Source organism: Quercus robur, chromosome 3 (genome assembly GCF_932294415.1).
Source record: "Quercus robur chromosome 3, dhQueRobu3.1, whole genome shotgun sequence".
Taxonomy (NCBI): domain Eukaryota; kingdom Viridiplantae; phylum Streptophyta; class Magnoliopsida; order Fagales; family Fagaceae; genus Quercus; species Quercus robur.
The window spans coordinates 53,630,898-53,649,977 of record NC_065536.1 but is presented as its reverse complement, the minus strand read 5'-3'; the positions used below and the strand labels follow the sequence as shown (position 1 = coordinate 53,649,977).

The 19,080-nt window shown below is 31.2% G+C and overlaps 1 protein-coding gene across 1 annotated transcript; it reads right to left on the bottom strand.

Moving 5' to 3' along the window:
* Nucleotides 1-7,463: 7,463 nt before the first annotated feature.
* On the bottom strand, nt 7,464-13,302 carry LOC126718366 (alpha-galactosidase mel1-like). Its single transcript, XM_050420512.1, has 10 exons — nt 13,059-13,302; nt 12,012-12,171; nt 11,248-11,505; nt 10,872-11,046; nt 10,540-10,601; nt 10,126-10,289; nt 9,890-9,987; nt 8,394-8,452; nt 8,027-8,303; nt 7,464-7,815 (listed from the first exon to the last, which is right to left on the bottom strand). Exons 1-9 carry the CDS (start codon nt 13,130-13,132, stop codon nt 8,151-8,153), a joined length of 1,203 nt encoding a protein of 400 aa, XP_050276469.1. The 5' UTR covers nt 13,133-13,302; the 3' UTR covers nt 7,464-7,815; nt 8,027-8,150.
* Nucleotides 13,303-19,080: the final 5,778 nt, after the last annotated feature.

The following is a 19,080-nucleotide window of genomic DNA, read 5'->3' as shown; positions in this document are numbered from 1 at the left end:
GAATGCAATGCAATAATGGGAGAATTAGGAAAGATAATAATATAATATAATATAATAGAAGTAGAAGAAAAAAGAAGAAGAAGGAGCACCTTGTTGTATTTAGAAGAATGAATAGAAAATAGAGAGAGGCGAAGACGATAACAATGATATTCATCATAATGGATGGTTTTAAGTTTTCATGAATTGAATACCTGCTAATTGGGAGTTGGAACTTGGGACATCAATGGTGTTGATCTATATATGTCACACATTTGACGATAATAATAGGAGTGATCTAATAGTTTCACAGCTCAAAAGTATCTGTATTTGGAACAGAGTTTTCCTTAATTATCATCCTTAACTGTTAAAAAATTAAATGAATAAAAAATCTAAAATATACAAATTTTAAATATAGAATAATAAAGAATATATAATTAAATAAAATCTAAATATAGGTTGATGAGTCGAAAAAATAATGAAACCGTCACTAGAACATTGATGTGCCTAAAATGCGTTACGCATTCATTACAAGCATTTATGACAAAGAGTAATGGACGGAGCAACGGCTGGAGCAACAGTAACAAAGGAGCTTTGTATGCCAAAGCATCCGTCTGTGATGCACTAGCCGGTGTATATTTTCTTAGCTTGAGTCTTATTGAAGGTATTCATAAGAGATGAATCCAATATTATCATCCATCTACACTGACGAGGAACTTAACTACGGATTTTTTGCATCATCATAGGTCTTACAGCAAGTCTTTTGGAATTTAGCCAAATCAAGGCAAAATACAAAACCCAGCAATTCCCATTATGACCATATCTTGCTATAGTCAACCATCATCTAGGAAAACAATCTCACAATATCCTCCAAGCAATTACGCCCTTGATACCAAATTTGGTCTTTGCCATAATTATTAGAGCTAATTTTTTTTAGGAACAGTTATTAGAGCTATTTAAGGAAGCAATCACATGATCTATTATAATCTCTCTTTTATTACAATTTGACTTTTGGTTGATGTCACAATATTTTGTCATATAAGCTTTTGAGAGCTTATAATTTTGCACATCATTATTCTATTATATACTTTTTAATTGGTTTTGAATTCTATTCTATTTTTTAACCCTACATTAAAATCTTAACAATTTATATTTTTTTAAGAGTTTGGTTTATCTCCAGTACCTTTTTAACTGGAGGTCTCCTTTTGTTTTAAATACACAATAAGAAGCGGTAGTGAGTTTTAATATTTACCTTTTATTTAGTTAGTGGGTGATGTGACGATTTCTTATTAAAACAAAAGGAGATTCTAGTTAAAAAAATACAATAAGTAAAGTCAAACTTTTTTTTTTAAAAATAGTAGATTCTATACTTTCATAGACAAGCACAACAATAATAAATGCCTAATACTATTTTTTTTTTTTAGAAACAATAAATGCGTAATTAATTTTAGAATAGAAGTTTCTATATACAAATTCAATCATAATAAAATTAAATAACTACCATAATTATTTATAAACTCTAGGTGTTTTAGTCACTTACCTTTATTGCACATTTTTGCAAGTTGTGGATGGGATTAGATTGTTGGTTTTGCCACCATCTGTTATCATTTTCTCTTTACGTCATTTATAATTGAGGAATAGATATGTCTTCACTACGTAATTTTTTGCCATTGAGGGAAACTATATTCAAGCAGTAGTTGCAACATCATCTTGTCATTCCTTATTTTTGCCTTCTTCAAATGTTACTCCTATTAGGTTCTAAAAGTTTAGAACAATGGGCAAAACGTGAACATGAACTTGTTTACATATAGTTCATAGAGTCTATAGGGTTTATTAGACAATGTTCAAGGTGTTGCAAGTCAGAATACAAGAAAAAGGAAGCTGCAGGTTCAGAAATTCGAAACATGCCAAGTTCAATTGATAGAGAGAACATGTTAGACTAATCGAAAGACGGGTTCTACAGAATTTAATTTTGGCCCAGTATAGCTTGTTAAGCCCATTAAGTGATTAGGATTTTAGATCTATTTCACATAATATTTAAAGGAAACCCTAAGACATGTTTTGTTATGACTTTAAAGGTGCTCTTGTGAGATCTAAAAGGTATTATGCTTTCTCCTTTCAAAGTCACTGCCGGAAATCATTCTCATACCATTAGAACCGGTAAATCTAGAGTTGCTGCTACAAGATTAATAACTGCTAATGATCTAAAACCTTTGAGTGGGATCTCAAAGTTACAAACGTGGGAGTTTGTGTTTAGCACATCTAAGATAGAAGAGTCAGTGGAGCATGGATGGAGCCATCATTGGACTAGGGGGGCAATGCCCACCCCCCTCCCCCCCCCCCTCCCCCCACCCCCTCCTTTTAAAAAAAAAATATATATATATATATATATATTATTATATGTATGTGTACTAATTTTAGCAATTTTGTTCTATAAAATTACATTTTGTTTTCCTTAAATAATATTATTGATTCTTTTAAGAATAATACTATATTCACAAACTTTTTTACAATATTTTTACAAACTGTTTTGGTAGCAAATTCTTATTGATTCGTATATGGGCCCACTACTCTCATAATTTTTTTACTTACCATTAGCCGCTTATCACATCAGTAATTTATAATAATAAAAAATTGTAACTCTAGCATTTTCCTCATTTTAGTGACCATAAAAAATTTATAGATCTAAAATCTAAAATAAAATATACAAACCCAAAAAAAGAAAAAAAAAAAAAACTCAACAACAAAAATTACCAATAATAAAACTAAAAATATTAAGCTTAATAAACCAATTTTATCCAAAATAAACAACCTTGCCCTTTAAAAAATTCTTAACAAAAATAATTTTGTTCTTACCCATACAAAAAAAGAAATCTCAGTAGCTAAGAAGTAACTCAAAGTTCTGGCTCTGTCCTTAAGGTGGAGTCGGAGCTATATGTGGTCGTGTTAGTAAGTTTTATAAGAGGTAGCTTTAGATTTAGGGTTTAAATCTATTGTAAACATCCATTCTATCATAATGAATTTGTTTATCTTGAGGATAGTTAGGTTAAATCCTCTCTAGATTTTTTACCTTGAAACGATTGGTTTCATTAGTTTTCTTGAGTCATCATATTACTGTCTTCTTTACTTTTCCGCACTAGGTAATATGATTGCATGAGTTTAATCTAGATCTGAATAATTAACCTAAATAACTACTTGGCTACATTAGGTTAAACAAATCTTGTTTATAGGGGGGCCAAAATGGCCAAATACCACCAATTTCTGAAATTTTTTGTAAAAAAACATTGTTTTGGAACTATATAGGGAAATACCACTTTTTATGGTACTCGAGTTTCTTAAACTCGAGTTCCTAGAAGTTTTGCCACTGTGGCACTGCTGAGGTGGATATTGGGCAATTAAAAAAAATTATGTGGTACTCGAGCATGGTAAACTCAAGTACCATGCAACACAATACTCGAGTATACCAGGCTCTAGTACCATTTTATAATAAAATGTTTTTTTATATTTATTTCTAAGGTACTCGAGCTCACCAAGCTCGAGTACCTAGTAATTTTTTTTTTTTTGGGATTATCGACAAATAAACATAAACATAAAAATAAGTAGCTTTTTTACGTTTTTATTTATTTAAATAGAAGCATTGTAAAATATAGAGATTTTAATTTCAAAATATGAATTTAATTTCTACATTAAGTAAAACTGTTCACTGTTTTCTCACAAAAATTGTTCACTATTTTCTGCATAAACTATTTCTAGCATTTTGCATAAAATTAATGCAAAAAACAATTTTTAAGAGAAAATAGTGAATAATTTTACTTAATGCATAAACAGATTTTATGAATGCAGTAAACAGATTTGAATATACAATAAACATGATGTGCAGAGTGCAAATTTTATTAATGTAGAAATAGATTTTATCAATGCAGAAAAATAAATTCGTTCATTTTGAAATTTAAACATGAAAAAGCATTCTGATTTGGCTTTTAAAATTAGAAAACAAGATTTCACTAGGTGTTTTATGAGAAAATAGGGAATAATTTTTTAAATGGTGAACAGAAAATAATTTACACAGAAAAGAGAGTGAACAATTTTTTAAATAATGCTGAACAGAAAATAATTTTATGCAGAGTGCTAGAAATAGTTTATGTAGAAAACAGTGAACAATATTTTTGAGAAAACAGTGAACAGTTTTACTTAATGCAAAAAAACAGATTTTATGAATGCAGTAATCATATTTGAATATACAGTGAACATGATGTACAGAGAGCAAATTTTATTAATGTAGAAATAGATTTTATCAATGCAGAAAAACAAATTCGTTCATTTTGAAATTTAAATATGAAAAAACATTCATATTTGGCTTTTAAAATTAGAAAACAAGATTTCACTAGGTGTTTTATGAGAAAACAGGGAACAATTTTTTTTAAATAGTGAATAGAAAATAATTTACGTAGAAAATAGAGTGAACAATTTTTTAAATAATGATGAGCAGAGAATAATTTTATGCAGAATGCTAGAAATAGTTTATGCAGAAAACAGTGAACAATTTTTATGAGAAAACAATGAACAGTTTAACTTAGTGCAAAAAAAAGATTTTATGAATGCAGTAAGCAGATTTGAATATACAGTAAACATGATGGGCAAGGTGCAAATTTTATTAATGTAGAAATAGATTTTATCAATGCAGAAAAATAGATTCGATTATTGTGAAATTCAAACATGAAAAAGCATTCAGATTTGGCGTTTAGATTTAGAAAAAACGATTTCACTAGGTGTTTTATGAGAAGACAGTGAACAATTTTTTAAATAGTGAACAGAAAATAATTTACGCAGAAAAGAGAGTGAACAATTTTTTAAATAATGCTGAACAAAAAATAATTTTATGCAGAATACTAGAAATAGTTTATGCAAAAAACAGTTAAACAATTTTTATGAGAAAACAGTGAATAGTTCTATTTAATGCAAAAAATAGATTTTATGAATGCAGTAAGCAGATTTGAATATACAGTAAACATGATGGGCAGAGTGCAAATTTTATTAATGTAGAAACAAATTTTATCAATGCAGAAAAATAGATTCGATTATTGTGAAATTCAAACATGAAAAAGCATTCGGATTTGGCGTTAGATTGAAAAAAAAAACGATTTCACTAGATGTTTTATGAGAAAACAATGAATGATTTTTTAAATAGTGAATAGAAAATAATTTACGCAGAAAAGAGAGTGAACAATTTTTTAAATAATGTTGAATAGAAAATAATTTTATGCAAAATGCTAGAAATAGTTTATGCAGAAAACAGTAAACAATTTTTGTGAGAAAACAGTGAACAGTTTTACTTAATGTAGAAATTAAATTCATATTTTGAAATTAAAATCTCTATATTTTACAATGCTTCTATTTAAATAAATAAAAACGTAAAAAAGCTACTTATTTTTATGTTTATGTTTATTTGTTGATAATCCCAAAAAAAAAAAAAAAAAAATTACTAGGTACTCAAGCATGGTGAACTCGAGTACTCTATAAATAAAATAAACACCATTTTATGTTTATGTTTATTTGTTGATAATCCAAAAAAAAAAAAAAAGCATTTTATTATAAAATGGTACTTGAGCCTGGTATACTTGAGTATTGTGTTGTATGGTACTCTAGTTTACCATGCTCGAGTACCACATAATTTTTTTTAATTGCCCAATTTCCACCTCAGCAGTGCCACGGTGGCAAAACTTCTAGGAACTCGAGTTTGAGAAACTCGAGTACCATAAAAAGTGGTATTTCCCTATATAGTTCCAAAACAGTGTTTTTTTTATAAAAAAATTCAGAAATTGGTGGTATTTGGCCATTTTGACCTTTATAAGGGTCTAAACAAAACAAACAACTCCATTTCTAAACTATATATTTATGGTCATCTCTTCTTCAAATGCAACTGCTGAGCCATGATTGCTCTTTGCGATTCAGAATCAACAATTAAATAGTTATTTTATTATTTTATATTTTTACAAGTCTTGCAGGGAGTCTTTCAATCTTAATAAATGAAGTGTGAGTAATACCCGGAACATAAGTTCAGCAATTAAAAAAAGTTAACTTTAATTTTTATAAAAAGAGTATTTTTCTTAAATACAGTATTTATCTCAATAGGTCACAAGTAGATCCAGTAAAAAGAGTATTTTTCTTAAATTTCAAGATACGAACCAACCTTTGGAGAGACCCTTTTTATTTTATTTTATTTTTATAGAAGATTTGGTGAGACCATGAGATACAGTTTTTCTTAATTAAATTCATAAAAACCATTGTAAATTTTATTTTTTTGTCTTTATATGTTGTATGATGTTCTCTATCAGTTTTAATGTTGTCTATAGAACTTTCTACAATAATTAAATTCATAAAAACCATTGTTTGTTTTGTCTTTATATATATGTTTGTATGATGTTCTCTATCAGTTTTGTTTATAACGTTTGTCTACAGAACTTTCTACATGTGAATTAAGACTGAAGAATGAATTGAAGCTAGCAAACGTATGACCTAAAAGTTAGTTTTGTTAATAAAATAGAGAATTAGGACTTTCTACAATAATTAAATTCATAAAAACCATTGTTTGTTTTGTCTTTATATATATGTTTGTATGATGTTCTCTATCAGTTTTGTTTATAACGTTTGTCTACAGAACTTTCTACATGTGAATTAAGACTGAAGAATGAATTGAAGCTAGCAAACGTATGACCTAAAAGTTAGTTTTGTTAATAAAATAGAGAATTAGGAGCCCCATTAAAGATCTGAAGGGATTATCAAATAGTGATAATATAACTGAAGGATAACTTATATACCTTAAATTCGGTTCTCTACTATCCATAGGTTTGGTTAATTGGTATTGGTCTTTATAAGATTATGAAATTCTTGATAATAGAATTTGTGGTAAGTTCCAATTTTAAATGGAAGTTGAGCCTAATCTTGATGCCAAATATGTATTCTTTCATGATCAATTTCCTTTACACTCATTGTTGTGTGGGTATATTGCACTTTTTGATATGAAATTGTTGTTGATTTTAGCAGTGGTTGGTATCTTAGGAGTGGTGAGGATAAAGGAGCAAGTGTCATGTAGTTAACAGAAAATATTCTTACTCCTTCCAAGTGAAATTTCCAAGGTGTGGGAAACCCTTGAATTGAAACAAGGAATTAGGAGCTTCTCTTTAATAGCAAAGATAATTGCATAAATACTTCCACAGTTGTTATTGTTTATCAAAAACGGAAGAAAATGAATTTAGGGACTGATAAGATACATTTGATGATTAGGGAAGGATTTTATAATATTACATGATTGCAGCATAATGTCCCAAGATTTATTTTCAATCAATGGGCAATAGATAACTCTGGAAAGGCACAATGATACATGTGCATCATTTTAGGGTGTATCAAGAGCAGAGTCCAACAGATTTCTCACAATATTTTCTAAAATTTTGAACTTCAGAAAACTAATACAAAAGACAGTGAAACGCTGAAACATAGAAGCGAGGGATTCCCAAGATTAAATGGCAACATACATAATGATATCAGAAACAGAGTCCAACAAAATTTCTCACAAAGAATTATCATTGCCTTCTTACATCTGAATTTGTTTTATTTATCCACAATGCTAACTACAGTTCAGGATAAATAGTGCACATCCATGGCCTTCTACCGCCGTTGATAGAGACTGATTTAATACCCCAAAGTCTTTTCCACTCCATAGTTCATGGCACTTACAGGAATTCAAGTTTTTACCAGGAAGTACCTTAGCCAGGTCGGATGTCATTGCAGTTATTACTGTCTGAACAGTGTTTACATTGAAAAATGCAAGATATATTTCTCCTAGAAAGCATGAAAGAATAATCATTAAAAAGTTTTAACAATAGCATTATTCTTTTTTTTTTTTTTTTTAATTCATGAAAAATCATTAAAAATTGTGAAGAATAGAATTATGCACTTAAAAAAAAAAAAATTTACACTTGGGCAATGCAGAGCTATGAGGTTCTACTAATTGGAGTTCTATTGGAGTTCTTTGTTGGTTGGGGAGTCTTACCATTTCTTCCAGTTGCAATCCAAGAACGAGTTCCATTAGTAATATAAGGAAACTGTACAAAAAATTAAATTATATGTTACGTTGCTATTTAGACAAAGCTTATTTTTCCTAAGACTACAAAAGATTAGATGGGTACACATGCCTCCATGTTGCCTGAGCTAAAGGAATTTATCTCCAACAAAACAGCATTTGTTATGAGGTCGTATGTGGCGTTGTCAAGGTTTCTCACATCTCCTCCAAACATGAGAGGAGACTTAGCCATAGACCACAATGTAATCTATCAAAATAAGAAAGATAAGGTCAAAATAGAGTGCTTAGTTATTTCAAGGGTTATCGAGAACTAACTTCTTTGTTTTGATATAGATACCTGAGTTCTTTGCTCATCTGCAGTAAGGTTAGATGCTCTGTGTGGACCTTCATTTGCAGCTAAAATATTTGAAAAAATTGAAGTTAATTGTGGGTTTTTATATGTCTAGGCTAGGCTCAACTTAAACAGTCAAATGTAAGCATATATATTCCGGGCCTTTTGAAAATCTCTAATTAACTATCCACTGATGTTAAAGAAGTGGGTTAGAGAACTTGTTTCTGAAGCCATGCCACTTGGTCTAGAGTTTAGACAGTACCTCTGTTTTGGTAAAAGTCACTCAGCGGACTTGGAATGGCAAGTTCTTTGTTTGTAAAGATTGAATTTGAAGTAATGCACATTTGAGTGCATGGACTGATGGACCTATTTGACACTCGAAACTGCTACGTCAAGAACCAATAAATGTATAACTAAGTTCATTGATTTATCTAACAGTACTCTGTAATGGCCGGTAGGGGAGCCAGAAATTTTTTTTTGGAGTTAAATTGATCAATAATTTATAAATCTACAAAATAATACACATCTCTTTTCAAAAGAAAAAAGTAATATACATATATGTATAATTTACACTTTAAAACATGTCTTTTAAACCAAGTTATTCTAGCGGCAAAAAAAAAAAAAAAAAAAAAGATTTACTCATCATTTTTCTCAAATATAAGAAAATTTCATCAAGTCATTTTTATATAATTGAAGACAAATATTTTCTTTCATTTTTATATGATACGTTTTAAATTATATTAATCACAAAAATATTATATAAATATCGTTTTATAAATGCGATAGAATTTAAAACCTATATTGTGAGCTAAATAATAATTACTTTTTATCATTAGATTAAGACACTGATTAGATTATTTTTTGTTTAGGTTAGATTTGAGTCCAAGTCTTTAATTTAATCACAAGAGACTTTACTCGTTACCCTAATTGGAACCCACATTCTTTAAACAATATAAATCAATGTTTTTATTAAATAAATTAAATATTACACATTTAAAATTAAAAATAGGAAAACATAAAATTATACAAATTAATTCATTTCAATAAATTAAATAATAAATGTTCGGTTTATCTTGATGTATAAAAAGTATTATAAGAGAAATATAATAATGATCATACTAAATAAATAAATAAAAATTTCTTTCTTTTATAAAATATAGATGACAAAGTAGGTCATGTCTCCAAATTTTAATCTTTAAATCATTGCATCTCTACTTCTAATAAAAAAGAATATTCATGGATTTGTGTATCCGAAACATTTTTAAATACCAAATAAAAAAGAATTTGTTTGTAGAAAAGAAAAGAAGTTTTTTCTAATAATATTTCCTTATAATGTTTTTGGAGCTATATGCTCTGAATCTCTGATGCTAATAAATCTAATGTGTTATATATGGCAAAAAATTATATTAAATTTTAAAAGAAGGAAGAGAGAGAATGGAAAAGTAACAAGAAAATTATTCATTTTATGTTAGAAGGAAAAGTAACAAGAAAAATTTTATTACCTGGATCGGTAAGCCATCCTAGTGGTAGCATATCCAAGTCAGGCCATGACTTGCCCAGCAAGCCATCAGCTCCTATCAAATTAGCTGCAGCTAAGTCCCTAGTAAAAAAAAAAAAAAAAAAAAAAATTGTGTTTTTCAGTATTCATAGATCAAAAAGGCATTAAATGAAAAAGAAATAATGATTAGTGTGATTGAAACTCCAAAAATCTTGAACAAAAATAGAACTGTCTTCTCACCTTGAAACATCGAAATGAGATGCAACATCTCCCCATGAATCCCAATCATCCGCAGTTATTCGATACAGGTTTGCAAATCCACTCACAGCCTTTGCCAGTTTTGGGGTCACACCAGTTCCAGGAGACAGCGAATACAATATGGGTTGGTCAAGTTGCTTCAAAATCTAGGCATAAATCAACCATGCAAATTTTGAACAAATTATTGAGTTTCACAATTTTTATCAAAACTTTGACGTAGTAGACTATGATAAGATATCTATCACTTTCACAAAAACCCATCATTTGTTCTTACCACTCATTAGTCACATTAGGGTTGTGACACAAAAGTTGTATCCTTAGATTTTCTCCAAAATATCGCAGAGAGAGAGAGAGAGAGAGAGAGAGAGAGAGAGAGAGAGAGAATATGCATCTTACCTCTGACACAGTGCCTATTTCATCCATATCCAAGTCAGCACCAAATACACAATCAAGTTTCACTACAAGAAAACATAATTAAGCAATCAATGTCAAACTTAGAAAGTGGAAAGTAAAGATTGAGCTGCCAAACATGTGACTGTCCAATTGAATTTGTTGTAATCAAAAGATATTTGTATAAAGTTATGGTTGTACAGCATGCACATATCAAAAAAAATTTAGCTTCTAGATGCATAAATTCATGGGATGTCAAGAACAGTCTTAACTGATATGCTGTAGCAATGTATACAGAGTAAGGACAACTTTCCAATAACAATGGTCAAATTAATTACCCAAATCAACACCCCACTCAGCATACTGTGTATAGAGTGACCTCAAGAAGGCAGCTCCTGCTCTCGACGTGGTATTTACACTCATGAAACCATGTGGCATCCATGAACAAGGCCTTTCCTTAATCCCTATATCTTGTGCAGTCCACTTTTTGCGACCCTCTTCAAAAGCCTCTCCCTGATAAAAATAAATATATCAAAACATAAGCTTAAGCAATTATTGCTAATGCTAACTAATCTTGACACTTGTTTTTGCTATTTGCATTATATATTTCAATAACATTGTTCATATTTCTGAGGAATAAACTTTAAAATTGAGTGTGCTTCCTTGTTCTTTCATAAAGTAACTATAAATAAATGAAAAATGCTCTGACAATACCGTTTTTGTGTCCAATATGAGGGTGTTTGCGTTCACTGCTTGTGTACTTATTCCTCTCATAACATGAATCCCAAACTTCAAACCCATGTCATGCACTTTCTTGGCTACTTCAGTGAACCCTTTTCCATCTCTAGAGGAAGGCCACCTATCTGGGTCAGGGACCATCCTCCCCCATTCGTCAATTACATCAAATCCTAGAGAGTCAGGGTTAGCACCTTCCACCTTTCTCCGATACCATAGATAATCCACCACAACATACTACATTGCAGAGATAAAAAGAAAGGGGAAAAAACATAACTAACAGTTTCATTAGTTAATCAATATGTCAATCTTTGATTTGGATAATGAATTAAAAAGAAAATGATTTGCCCTTTTTGGGTAATGAACTTGCCCATATGCTAGCCCGTTGGGCTTTTTTTTCTTCAACTCAAGGAGCCCAAGGTCCCCAACCCATCTCTTCCATCCCTCAATGGATCTTTTGTAAGGAAGCTTATGGGCCAGTTCCCCCTAGTTGTCTTTGTTCTTTTTGGAACCTAGGCCTCACTTAATATTTTCTTACTTATCATATATATATATATATATATATATATATATATTCATCCACGGTATAGATTTTTTATTTATTTATTTTTTTCATTTTAATCTTTTGAGTATTTTACTTATAAAAAGAAAGTAAAATGAATATTTAGCAAATTGTGATTGATGAAATATAAAGTTGAAAATAAAAAGTAAAATAGAGAATTTTATATCCCCAATCTTCCTACCTCATATCCACTAGAGAGTAGACGCTCAGATATGATTTGAGCATTTTGCAAGAACTCTTCTTCAGAAATGGTCCAACTAAAGGAATCATAGGAGTTCCAACCTCTAGGTGGAAAGCTCGCATGTTCTAATTTCACATCAGATTGATTTTTGGACGATACCCTGAAACATGACACCATTTATTCACATCATTTTCTTCATAAAACCGATAAACTATGTCACATAATTTTACACAATTCAATAGATGATTCAACAAAGACAAAAAAGGAAAAAGAAAAAGGATACGAATCATAAAAATACTACGCTCATAAATAGATGATTCAACGACATAAAAAAAAAAGGATACAAATCATAAAAATACTATACTCATAATATATTTTCTTTCTAATCTTGAACAAAGTGAGCCGTTCCAAAGTTTTTAGGACTAAGGCTTTTATGGAGTCGGGTTGATTGTAAAGTTGAAAGATAATATTAACCCCTACTTTTATAGTTTATGCACTAATCTTCACTGATATCATGAAATTTGTACAAAGAAACTAATTTTGTGTTGGAAAACATATTGAGAGCTAAAGGGAGCAACATTTGGTGAATTCGATCTCAATCTAATATGCAAGAAAATTCATTCTCCAAAATGTTACATAAAGAAGACCTAAATAATTGATTGTACACCTATAGCAAATAATTTAGCAAATAGCAAGTGCAGAGAGATTCCTGTCAAAACCCTTTCCAAAACCTCTATTATTATTACTACTCCAAATGTCCTAAAATTGGTTAACTTGCCAAGAGTTTTGTAAAAAACTCTGGTGTTTTCAACAGAGAGATCCAGGATTCAAAAGAAAGAAAGAATGTAAGTAAAATTTAACTGCAATTAATGTAAGAGAATAATTAATAAGTTCAAACAGTTATAAAATCGCATGATATCTTTATGTTCAAAGCTTGGCGGTTGGTCATTATAATTAAATGTAAATGCAATGTAATATTGGGAGTATTAGGAAAGAGAATAATATAACAGAATAGAACAGAGGTAGAAAAAGAAGAAGATAAAGCACCTTGTTGGATTTAGAAGAATGAATAGAAAAGAGAGAGAGGCGAAGACGTTAACAATGATCTTCATCTTCATCATGATGGATGGTTTCCAGTTTTCAGCTGCCAAGCAGAGGAGAGTAGTGTGTTATTTAAATACTACTACTTCTGCATGTTTTGAATACCTTGCAAATGGAGTTAATCTTTAATGTCACACATTTGATGATAATAATAGTAGGAGGGATGAATAGTTTTACAACTAACAATCATCTGTATTTGAAACAGGTAATTCGGAGTTGGGATACCAATGGTGTCACTATCTGATTTCGTCTCCTAGCTGTTGCGTTTTCTTTAAGGAAAAAGCTTTATTCCATGGAAAATAAGGAAATTGCTTCATGTAAAAAAAAACTTGTATGGTATAGTTAGTGGTACACACCATTGATGTCACAAAATTGATGATAATAATAGGATTTATTCTAATTTTATGTACCGATTCCTGAATACCATTTATGTAATATTTTCTCGAATTTTAAATTACCGTAAGCACGGATGAATGCAAATGTGAATAGTTTCACAAGGAAAATTATTGAATGCTTTATCTGTCATTCTTATCTATCATTTGTATTTGTATTTGTAACAGATAATTTTCTTTATCTATCATTCTTATCAATTATCTAATAAAAAAATAAATGAATAAATGAATAAAAAATCTAAAATTTTACTTTTTAAAATATAGAACAATAAAGAATATATAATTAAACAAATGGTCTTTAACGGTGCTCTTAGGGAAACTGTTAATAAGCTATTTTTAAAAAATTTTGATACTAATTTTATAAGGAAAAATATAAAAAGTCGTCACAGAAATAAATATTTTTTTTATTAGTCTTCCAATGTATCATTTTTGGGTCCAATAAATTCATAGATATAGGAAGAAATCCTGTCAATAGAGATTTTTTATTTTTTGTCCATCTTTTTCCATAAAAACTTTTAAAAAATATTTCCTAAACTAATATTCTTAAAACATCCATTAAATTTTCCATTAAATAAAATCTAATTTAGTACCTTACAATAAGTCTTGGTTATTATCCTACAAGCCCCAGCAAATCCCATTATTACCCTATCTTACTATATAGCCAACCATCTTCTAAGAAAACAATCGCTCAATATCCTCCAAACAATCACTCCATTGAATCATTGATACCAAATTTTATCTTTGTCAACTACTATTATATTACAGCCCACTTATAAATAAAGCAATCACATGATCTCCTATAATCTCTCTTTTGTAATTTATAATTTGACTTTTGGTTGATCTTACAATATTTTGGGAGAAAATTGGCCTTTGCCCCTTTCGCGTAAAAAATCTAGCATTTTGCCCATTTTTTCAAATTAATTAGGAAAATGCCCCTGTTTTGAAACTCAATTTTCTCAAAATAGAGTTTCAATGTCACTATAGGGCTCCTTAGAACCCTACTATAGGTATGGGTTGATCAAACTTAAAAAAAAAAAAAAAAAAAAAAAAAAAAAAAAAAACCTTGCATGGAACTCGAGTTCCAAAATGCCACTATGGCTCCAGAATGATTTTTTTTTTTTTTTTAATTTTCAGTTTGTTATAACTCGATTGTCCAAAAAATCAAATTTCAAAATAGGGGCATTTTCCTAATTAGTTTGAGAAAGGGGGAAAAATGCTAGATTTAAAAAAAAAGAAAAAAAAAAAGAAAAAGAGCAAAAGCCCATTTTCTCCCAATATTTTGTCATATAAGCTTTTGAGGTCTCATATTTTTGCACCTTATTATTCTATTATATACATTTTAATTGATTTTAAATTCTATTCTATTTTTTTAACCCTACATTAAAATCTTACCTATTCATATATATTTTTTTAAAATAGTAGCTAGATTCTATACTTTCATATACAAGCACAGTAATAATAAATGTGTAATACTAAAATATAAATTTTATATAAAAATTAATCATCACAAATAGTATCTATTAAATAACTACCATAATTATTTATAATCTCTAGGAGTTGCTTACCTTTATTGTACATTTTTGCACGCAGTGGATGGGATTAGACATGCAGTTGGTTTTTGTCACCATCTGTTATCATTTGCTCTTTATGTATTTATAATTGATCAGTCGGATTAGAGATATATCTTCATTATGAACTTTCTTTTTCTCCCGAAACCATTGCATTATTCATTGTGATTATCTTTAAGTCATTGCCAAAATTGGTTGTTTGACATATGAATAAGTAATAGATAGGAAAATAAGTAATTTGCAATTGAGGGCAACTATGTTCAAGCAATAGTTGCAACATTAACTTCTCGTTCTTTTTTTTTTTTTCTTCTTCTCCAATTGATTCTCCATTTATGAACTATATATTAATGGTCATCATCTCTTCTTCAAATGCTACTAATGAGCCATTATAGCTCTTTGTGTGTGCAGAATCAACGTACAATAAAATAGTTTTTTATGTTATTTTATTTATATATTTTTACAGGTTGTAAAATTGTGATTTACAACTATTTTGTGTTAGCTTTAATTTCATGCCAAATTTGATTGTAATTTTATTCAATCATTTTTCCCTGTATTTATGTGGGTTTTTATTTGTTGTAAGGGATGAGTGTGAAAGAGTGTGAAGACTCAAGCTTAAAATGAAGAACAAGTGGATTTCGCGAGAAGCTTGCGAGAAGCTAACCCGCGAAGTAGCCACGTGTAGAGCACATGAATAGAATGCGAAGAGTCATGCCAGCCTGGAGTTTTCACGAGTATCTTGCGGGTAAGGCCTTCTTGCAAAATATTCACGAAACATTCTGTTTGATTGATTTGTCATGTTTGTTTTACCAAGTCTTTACCCACACTATATATATTTTAATTACCCACATATTCTAAGGAGTGATTTTCAGAGAGAAAACCCTAGAATACAAACTTAAGAGTTAGAGATTGTTATACCCATAATCATCTACATATTTCCTTGTGATTTTCTTCTACTCCTATCTCTCCATCTCTAAATCCTTGAGAGGTTGATAGTCCAAACACTTACCACATCCAATTTGAGTGTCAAGTGAGGTTTTGGTGCTCCTAGGAAGCATTGGAAGGAGCCAATCATTGGCGGATGCAATCAAGTGTATTGCGAGATCTGGGAAAGCTAGAGAAGACAAGGTTCCGAGAAGCCAGTTGGTAGCAAGAGCTTGGAGGGCTTAAGTACATTGGGTAGACTAGGCTTGGAGGGTTTTTTGTTATTTGTGTACTTCAACTTTATTCTTTAGTGGACCGATTACCTCTCCATCTTTAAATCCCTGAGAGGTTGATAGCCCAAACACTTACCACACCCAAGCTAAGTGTCAAGTGAGGTTTTGGTGCTGCTGGGAAGCATTGAAAGGAGCCAATTATTGGCGGATGCAATCGGGCGTATTGTGGGATTCGAGAAAGCTAGAGAAGACAAGGTTCCAAGAAGCTAGTTAGTAGCAGGAGCTTGGAGGGCCCCAGTACATTGGGTAGACTAGGCTTGAAGGGTCTTTTGTTATTTATGTACTCCAACTTTATTCTCTAGTGGATCAATTACCGCTTGGAGGACGGCAGAGAGGTTTTTCGTCAAGTTCTTTGGTTTCCTCTTCAATAACATGTCTCAATATTATCTTGTGTTTTCATCTCTCTTCCCTACTCTTAAGCTTTACTTTATATTGTTGATAATGGATGAATATGGCTTAAGATAGTGTTATAGGTTGTTTGCGCTCATTTACTTCTATTTCGCACTTAGTCTAAGTTAGAGTAAAAGCAATCTAGCCGTAATTTTAATTTGGGGGTCTAAATAAGCTCTTGTGTTTTCACATAAATCCGAACTTTCAATTGGTATTAGAGTGGGTACATTTATCTGATTTCATTATCCTAGTGTGATCCTAGACCCCAAGTGAGATGGATCAATCTCAATCTCTTAATGCTCCTCCATTCTTTGTTGAGAGTAATTATGCTTTTTGGAAAGTACGTATGCGTGCTTTTCTTTGTGCTATTGATGAGACAATATGGGATTCCATTGAAAATGGGTATGTTAGACTCACTATCGCCAAATCCGAATGGGATTAGGTTGCTCTTGCTTTGGCAAATGCAATAGCAAAGCGATTAACACTATTTTCTATGTTTTTGCTGATGAGTTCCATAGGATTTCGCATGTGAAGACTGCCAAGGAGGTGTAGACCATTCTTGAGACAACCTATGAAGTTACAAAGAAGGTCAAAGACATTAAGCTTCAAATGCTCACTACTCGATTTGAAGAAGTAAAGATGAGCGACAATGAGTCGTTTGATTCATTCTATGGGAGACTCAACGAGATAATGATTGCCAAGCTCAATCTTGGGGAGAAGATTAAAGATGCTAAGGTGGTAAGGAAGATTTTGAGATCTTTACCCGAAATCTTCTGGGCTAAGGTCATAACTATTGAGGAGAGAAAAGATTTGGATGAGATAAAGATTCAAGAACTCATTGGATCTCTTTAAATCTATGAGCTCGGATTGCCTTCTCATAAGTCCAGCAAATCACTTGCTCTCAAAACTATGAATGAGAGAATGGATGATTCCTCTGAAGAAGACAATGTGGAGAAGGAGGTGGCGTTTCTTGTAAAGAACTTCTGGAAATTTCTCAAGATGAAAAACAGTGGGAAGTCTTTAGGCAAAGGGAAATTTTCATCCTCAAAAGGTGATAAGAAGGAGTTCAAGAAGAAAGACCTGGAGGATTCTCCATCCACTCAAGGAATCGTGTGCTATGAATGCAACAGTCATGGACATCTCAAGAAAGAATGTCCAAACTATTTAAGAGGAAAGGGTAAAGTATTTGTCACTACCCTTAGTGATTCCGAAAGCTCAAATTCCGATGCAGAAGGAGAGTGTGATAGCGAGAGAAACTATTCAGCTTTCATGGCAATTACCACGGTTGACTCTATGGAAAATTTGAGCAACTTGGTTGATGAGCTTTGTGTGCATTCTAAAGGGGAGGAAGTTGAAGATTTGGAAAATGAGGATGTGTGCCTCAATGAAGGTGAGAAGAACCTTCAAGAAGTGTATGATGCATTGCTAGAAGAGCATAGGTTGCCAACAACACCGTGAAGAAGATGAAGAAAATTGAAGAAGAGCATAGGTGTACACTTGTGCAACTTAAGGAGGCAAAGTGTGAAGTTGAAGGGATAAAGGAAGAATTAAAGGGTGCCTATTCAAAAATCAAGTTTCTTGAACTTGAAATTATTCAAGCAAATGTCAAAGTGGAGTGCATTTCCACCAAGAAACTTGACAACGTGCTTTCTTCTCAAAAATCTTCACATGACAAGGCTGATCTAGGCTATATTGGTGAAGGAAGCTTAAGCAGCGAACCCAAGAAGGAAGTAAGGTTTGTATCAGCCAAAAATGTAAAGAAGCCTAAGATTGAGACCCCTGTTGTTGCAATTAGAACCATTGGTGCAAAACCAAAGGATAAAGGGAAGTCATTACCCAAAAGTCAAAGGGGGCTTCAAGAGATGCACTTTTGTCATCATTGTTGTGTGCAAGGGCACATAAGGCCAAATTGTTTCAAGTTTCATGCACTCAAGATGGCTGATTCTATGCATGGCCAAGACAATGCAAGAAGAATGCCAAAGGGAACAAAAGCTAAAGGAGAAAATGAGGGACAACTCATTGGAGATGTTATGGAGATGTTAAAGAACATTTCATTATGCCTTGCTAGCTTCACCTCGAGGTTTGAGAGTTATGTCAGTCTTACCCCTCCGTCTAAGGATCTCACCCAAAACACTCATATAGTGTGGGTGAAGAAGGGTACTCATGCATAATCATTCTATGCCCATGCATTAATACTTCCAACGTATTAGGGTTATATTTTCATGCATCATGACATATGCAATCTTCTTGTGTCATTGCTTCCGGTTTATAGTATGTTTCTTTTTCATGTTTTTTCTTGTTGTTTTTGTTGATCTTACTTTGCTTGTTCAGTTTTTGAGTGTGTTGAAAAATTCAAAAACCCATAAAAAGTGAAAAATCTCAAAAAGTTTTATCGCTTGTGTTA

Excerpts from the sequence above, each read along its gene's own strand:
- LOC126718366 (XM_050420512.1), bottom strand. The coding sequence starts at position 13,132 with ATGATGAAGATGAAGATCATTGTTAACGTCTTCGCCTCTCTCTCTTTT. Across the intron at positions 10,290-10,539 it reads AAATAGGCACTGTGTCAGAG|ATTTTGAAGCAACTTGACCA; the intron begins GTAAGATGCATA and ends ATTTATGCCTAG. Across the intron at positions 9,988-10,125 it reads TCTCATTTCGATGTTTCAAG|GGACTTAGCTGCAGCTAATT; the intron begins GTGAGAAGACAG and ends TTTTTTTACTAG.